At 27.5% G+C, this 6,801-nt stretch overlaps 1 protein-coding gene across 1 annotated transcript; it reads left to right on the forward strand.

The window, feature by feature from the left end:
• Positions 1-578: 578 nt before the first annotated feature.
• On the forward strand, positions 579-6,438 carry LOC111039472. Its single transcript, XM_022323014.1, has 2 exons — positions 579-2,389; positions 4,406-6,438. Exons 1-2 carry the CDS (start codon positions 2,242-2,244, stop codon positions 6,352-6,354), a joined length of 2,097 nt encoding a protein of 698 aa, XP_022178706.1. The 5' UTR covers positions 579-2,241; the 3' UTR covers positions 6,355-6,438.
• The last annotated feature ends 363 nt before the right edge of the window (positions 6,439-6,801 follow it).

The raw sequence follows: 6,801 nt of genomic DNA on the forward strand, positions 1-6,801 counted from the left end.
GCTTAAAAACATTGTTACTGTTTTAACCAGTGTTGTGCAATAGCTAAATTTAGTTAGATAAAACAATCGTATCTTTTATCTTATCTAGATAAATTACACAATTGGTATCTACCTGTCATCTAAGATAGAAAACTTAGTCATCTAAATTAATTTATCTAGATTGTTCACGAGACGTAATCTGAAAAATATACGAACATTATGTTTTCTGATATTATTTTTAAAATTGTTTAACATATTATATAATTAATTAATTATACGTATATATTTAGGTACCCACATAACATTTTCCAATGTTAAAACTACTATAAACGTTAAAGTTGACTTGAATTTGAAAGGTTCGAAAAATAAGATTCAATAGTTCTATATGAAGTGTTTATTTTTAAACGTTTATTTTAAAGTAAATACTTAGTGCTATATAAACACTTGATTTAGGTTAGATTATAAATATTAAAAAGTCAATTTGTATTAAACGCTTAATGAAATTACAATGACTAACATTAAAATAGAGTATCATAAATAATACTTATTAAGCCTAAATCTATAAGCATTAATAATAGGTTACTAAGTTAACAGTAGCCACACATTAAATTAGTATCGTATTGTTAATGTATTCGTTTAAGTATTTATTTCATGCTTATTAAAATTTCGTCCACATTATTTACGGTATAGGCGCATAGTGTATTGCTATATATATAATATTATATTATAATATAATATATATAATATGCGGAATTCGCATTTTACTATAAATAAATAATATAGTTCGTATGGGTTACCATTATTATATTATTTTAATTCGTGTATGATACATAGATTATCGCTTAAAGCCCTAACCTATATATATTATAATATACTATATATTTCCCGAACACAAATTACATCATAAATGAATATAATAATAGTCGTCGCTCGAAGCGTGACACAATTACTTTACAACTTGTTATTGAACGGATGATCTACCGCGGCGATAATAGATAGCGACGCAATGCCTAAAAATAACCGTTTTATGAAAAATGCACCGGATTTAATAATTACTCACTTTCGCAGTACAACGATATTATTATATTAGCTTCTCGCTAAAAAAAATTGTTTTGCATAAAATGGCCTCATCAAGAATATGTAATATGCCCCCCTCATATTATGACCGTAGATCGGCTCTGATATTTATGAATATATGTCGTATGGACAACATGTAAACAGACTATAAACTTTGCTGTGGTAATCACTACGAATTCGAATAATAATTTATCATGATTATTATCAAGTAAAAAAATGCGAGTAGTCACTATAGTCACTAACGTATATATTAACAGCTAGGATGAAGAGTTGTTCACGTCTTGTACCACAGACTAGTGGCGGTTTTGAGTTTTGACATGTAATTTGACATGAGTTTTTATTACACAGAATTTGGCGGTCGGTGGAGTGTTTTAGTTTGTATTTAAGTACAACCTTAATTATATTACTGTCTTCATTTGTAAATAATAGGTAAATGGTCAGATTCACAATAGGTTCTAATTTCGTGTTTTTAAAAATTAGAGTTTTATATCAAAAATGAAAATAATCATTATCAATTCAGGAAGTACTTATTTATTGCCCTGTTGACCACTGGCGTACCTGATGCGGTACATGGGTGTATGGCCCGTTCTTGGAATTTTATATTGGTGATGTTCACGATTATATCCTGAATAAAATTGTGGTGTATTACCTACAACTTTTAAATAGCCCCTCACTATCCACACCTTGATTGAGCTCTGCAGCTACTACACTACTGCTGTTGACTGTTGTTTGTTTGTTTTTAAAAATAAAAGACATTAAATTAGGTTCAGCTATATTTGATTTTAAGTAATATATATATAATATGTATATATTGTTAAAAAATATGCTTGCCGAAAGCCCGAAGCGCCAGAGAGAAGAGATAGTATTGTTATTGCGCACAAATCAAAACGTGTCGTACCACGTCAAAACAATAGGTCATCATATTATATGACATATAATATTACATCGCTAGCCGTGGTGAGTCGTATATCCACGAACTAGACCGCGAAGTAATCACATTGTTATTCGTTTGGCAATTTGAATTTTGAGTAATATTTTAATAGTTTAATTTATAAATAATAATAATAATATTATATTATAATAGTCGCAGTCGCACGTCCAATAGAGCTATATAAATAGTAAAAATAGTCATCAACACAGTGAAGAATATAGGTATATATATTATTTTGCCTTAACATTAAAAACATGAGTTGTTTAAGTCAAACCAGTAAAAAAAGACGGATTCGCGAAGAGCTTAAAGAACTTAAAAATCAAGATCAGTTTGTATTTAATCAATTAGACTTTGAAGAACATAATGATGAAGCTGTTGGCTTGGAAAATGAAAATAATGCAGGTTGGTATATATATATTATATAATAAATATTGTAATAAGTAATTGTATAGTTATTGTATACTAATTAGTAATTATATATTATTGTTAACATTAATAGTTTACAATTAGACTTAAAAATTAGTGAAACTCAGTGGCGTAATTATGGGGGGGATATGGGGATATATCCACCCCCAGACCCTTTTTTTTTTAGAATGTCCATAATTAAATTCCCGTAAGCACTAAGTTTTAAAAGATTTTAAGATAAGAAATAAGAATTCATGGATATTAATACTAATATAAAACTACGATAGCTCATAAATAACAATATATGACAAGACAATTGTACAGCTCATAGTTAAAACATAACACTGATAAATCTACAATTTACGACTCTAGATTATTGTTAAAAGCATGAAATATATCACAAAAACGTGAAACATTGAAATTTGTCTCATGATATAACTAACCGTTAGTTATATCATGATTTGTCTAATACAAATATTAATGCTAGTTATTTATCAATTATTGATTATATAATCTAGATTTGTTCTTATAATAATCATGGAATGACTAATGAGTACGGTGGTTGACACTTGACATATTATTACTATATTGATTATTCTTGTTTTCGACTAAACTTGGTAAAACTTCGATAAAATTTGGGGTATTTCCCAGGAAATTGCTTATCGACGACGTGCGACGTCGACAAACAATGTATTATTATTATAATGATATTATTAGATATTATTCTATTCTGTGGTATTAACTATTTTCGAATATTACATTACTGTAAAAGTGTAAACGTTGAGCAACAGTGCAAGTGCAACACCAATCTCGATTATTATTTATATTATAATAAAATAATATGTTTTCTTTAACTGTGGTCTGTGGATGTGTGTCTATTGTTTTCTATTATTTAATATATTACTAAATTACATATTAAATTATTAAATAAAAAATGAAAAGACAGTCAAATGCCTTTATTTCTTTTTTCAAAAAAAAAAGTTAAAGAAACTAATAAATAAACTATAATAGGGGGACGAGGTGACCGAGTGGTCTGACGAGTCCGCTGCAACGCAGCAGGTCGCGGTTCGATCCTCGGCCACCGGGCGGCATTTTTCTCCGGACAAGTAAAATAACTGGCATTGATAATAATTTTATTGTAATTTCATAATAATTATTATAGGTATTTATAATATTTTATACGAAAATATGAAAATACTATAATAATTGAAATTGAATTCAACTTAACAGTTAACTTGTTTAAATGCAAAATTAACTCAGTTAATTAAAAGTTAATTATTTGTACTCTGTAAGTTAATAATAATAATAATACTAACGCCCAGCCTTGCATTATATAATTCATGCTATTTTTCTTGGCAATAATAATTATTCCAACCTACCGAACCCAGAGCCTAAAATATAATTTTTTTCTTACTACACACTATATATTTAACTTAAAATAAATAAATAACCAAAATATTGATAACATAAAGATGGTATACATTAAATTTTTATATCTATTTCCCAATAATATTTTTTTAATTTTTTGAAGAAAAAACTGTAATAAATTTTACTATTTATTACAGGCCATTACACACTTTTTAATTTCGTATTCCACGCTTAACATTTCGTACTACACAAAGTGGGTCGTACTACACACAATTTTAGTCCCTGAGTCCGAACCTATATATCTATTATACTGACAAGATAAAAATAAATTACTAGTAAATAATATTAATATTAATTTATTATTATCATTCATCAATGTATACCAGTGTAACCTACCAATGTATACATATTATATATTATATTGTAACGTATAGTTTCACTAAAATAAAATATTTTCTTAGATATGTATATAATAATATATATATTACATACATACAATATAGGTGATCTGCAGTTTGCGTTCAGAATCGTCTTTCGTACAACAAAAATGTTTTTATTAATTATTAATTATTATGATTTACATATTTTATTTATAAGTAATTTTATAGTAATAATAACCTTATAATAAAAAAAAATGTATTTCAGAATCACCTGATATTAATAATACAATAGAAGAAACTGCAAGTTGTTCTTATAAACCTGAAATTCAGTTTATCGATGATGAAGAAAATGCAATTATGGAATCAGATACAGATTGTTCGGATGAAGAACCACCCTTTCGTCATTATACTGAGGTAGATGCAGATTCTGTTAAAACTAAACTAGCATTATGGAGCATCAAACATAATATTTCACAGGCTGCAACTTCAGATTTATTAAAAATTATTCAGTCTAGTTACGACCCTTCCATTCCGGGTGATGCTAGAACTTTGTTAAAAACTAAAATTTCAAATATAAAGGTTCCACTTAAAAAAATGGCACCTGGGCAATACTACCATTTTGGTGTACGCAATGGTATTATACAGAATTATATTGATGACACTATGGATGTAATAAAATTAGTTGTAGGAATCGATGGCCTTCCATTAACTAAAAGCTCGAAAAGCACTTTTTGGCCAATCTTGTGTTATATTAGACCCTATTATAATAATGTATTTCCGATTGGGCTATATTGGGGAAATGAGAAACCAAACAACAGCAATGATTTTTTAGACGATTTTGTTAAAGAAATACGAAATTTAATATTAAATGGAATTGAAATATTAAATAAGTCTGGTGTATTATATGAAAAAAAAGTAGTTTTGGAGGTTTTTGCATGCGATGTTCCTGCAAAATCGTACGTTTTGAAAACTAAGGGTCACGCCGGATACTTTTCATGTTCTCGTTGTATGGTTGAAGGAGATTCTAAAAACCATAGAATATGTTTTCCCGATTTGAATTGTACAAAGAGAACACATGAAAATTTCATTTCAAGGCAAAATGAGGAACACCACACCGATTGCTCTACTCTTTCCATTTTAACTGAAATTCCTGGTATAGATATAATCAAATCATTTTCCCTAGATTATATGCATCTAGTTTGTCTAGGTGTAACTAGAAAATTAATTAACCTATGGTTAAAAGGACCATTGACTAATAGAATCGGTAACAGAAATAGCACTACTCTTAGTATTTTATTAATATCGTTTAAAAAGTGTATGCCTAAAGACTTTCAGCGGAAACCACGAGGTGTTGACGAAGTAAATAGGTGGAAAGCAAACGAGTTTCGGGCATTTTTATTGTATTTTGGTCCTATCGTCTTAAAAAACATTATAAACAAACAATGTTATAATAATTTTCTTTGTTTGCATGTTAGTATGACATTATTATTGACTCCTAACGTAATGAGTGACCGTTACTTAAATTTTTGTCAAAAAATATTAGAATATTTTATTAAAACTTTTGGTAAAATATACGGCATTGAACATATTTCACATAATATTCACGCACTTCAACACATTTGCGATGACTACAAAAATTTCGGTCCGTTGGACAATTGCAGTTGTTTCCCATTTGAAAACCATATGTCAACATTAAAAAAGTATGTAAGAAAAAGTCATCAGCCACTTCAGCAAGCTGTTAAGAGGTATACTGAATATAATAAATATGGAAAATCAGTTGAAGAATCAGGTATTTATTTTATTTTAAAAAATATTCACCATAATGGGCCTGTTACTACTACATTATCAAAAACATACACTAATTATAAACAATTTAAGACACTGAAAATAAAAAATACTGAAATTTGTATTAACGAAAAGGATTGTTTTGAACAAAATACTGAAAAACATATATTAAAAGTTGTAAATATTATCGAAACAATAGATGGTGAAGTGATTTTAATAGGGTACCGATTTGATAAATATGAGACATCACTCTATGACAAACCTATTTCAAGTTCCGATCTTGGCATATTTTTGATCAAAAATAATTTGAACTCTGATTTGGTCCATTGTCCGTTTTCAAATATTCGCTGTAAGTGTATTATTCTAAAGATAAGTGATGAGCAATCAGTAGCTTTGCCAATTTTGCACACAATTAAAGAATCTGAATAAACAAATATATTAATATTATTATAATAACTTATATTAGTATACCTATCTGTAATAATATTATATAGGTATTATAGTTTTTATAATTATTACTCATTCATTATTATGGTGACATATTATTTGTTTCCGATATATTAACTGTAATTATATATTTATATATATTATTTATAAGCAAAAAATAGTAATTAATTAAGTTAAGTTAAATTCTAATAATTAATACAACCTACATTATGAAGTTATAGAGATTAAAAATGTACAATAGTTTCATAATAATATGTAATTATGTTAATAAAAAATTAAACAGTAGAATATTATATTGGACTATACTTTGAATAAACTATCTATAATCTATGAATAAGCCACTGCATTATTCCTTTCACACCTTTACCACTTTTAAGCATAAAGTAAATGCCCAGCTATTATATATTGTATTACTAAAAAATTACCAAG

This window comes from Myzus persicae, unplaced genomic scaffold, assembly GCF_001856785.1.
Source record: "Myzus persicae strain clone G006 unplaced genomic scaffold, MPER_G0061.0, whole genome shotgun sequence".
Lineage (NCBI taxonomy): Eukaryota > Metazoa > Arthropoda > Insecta > Hemiptera > Aphididae > Myzus > Myzus persicae.

What these genes read in the sequence shown, in the direction of transcription:
- LOC111039472 (XM_022323014.1), top strand. Translation starts at nt 2,242, where the DNA reads ATGAGTTGTTTAAGTCAAACCAGTAAAAAAAGACGGATTCGCGAAGAG. An exon ending in GGAAAATGAAAATAATGCAG is followed by an intron (nt 2,390 to 4,405) that starts GTTGGTATATAT and finishes AATGTATTTCAG; the next exon opens with AATCACCTGATATTAATAAT.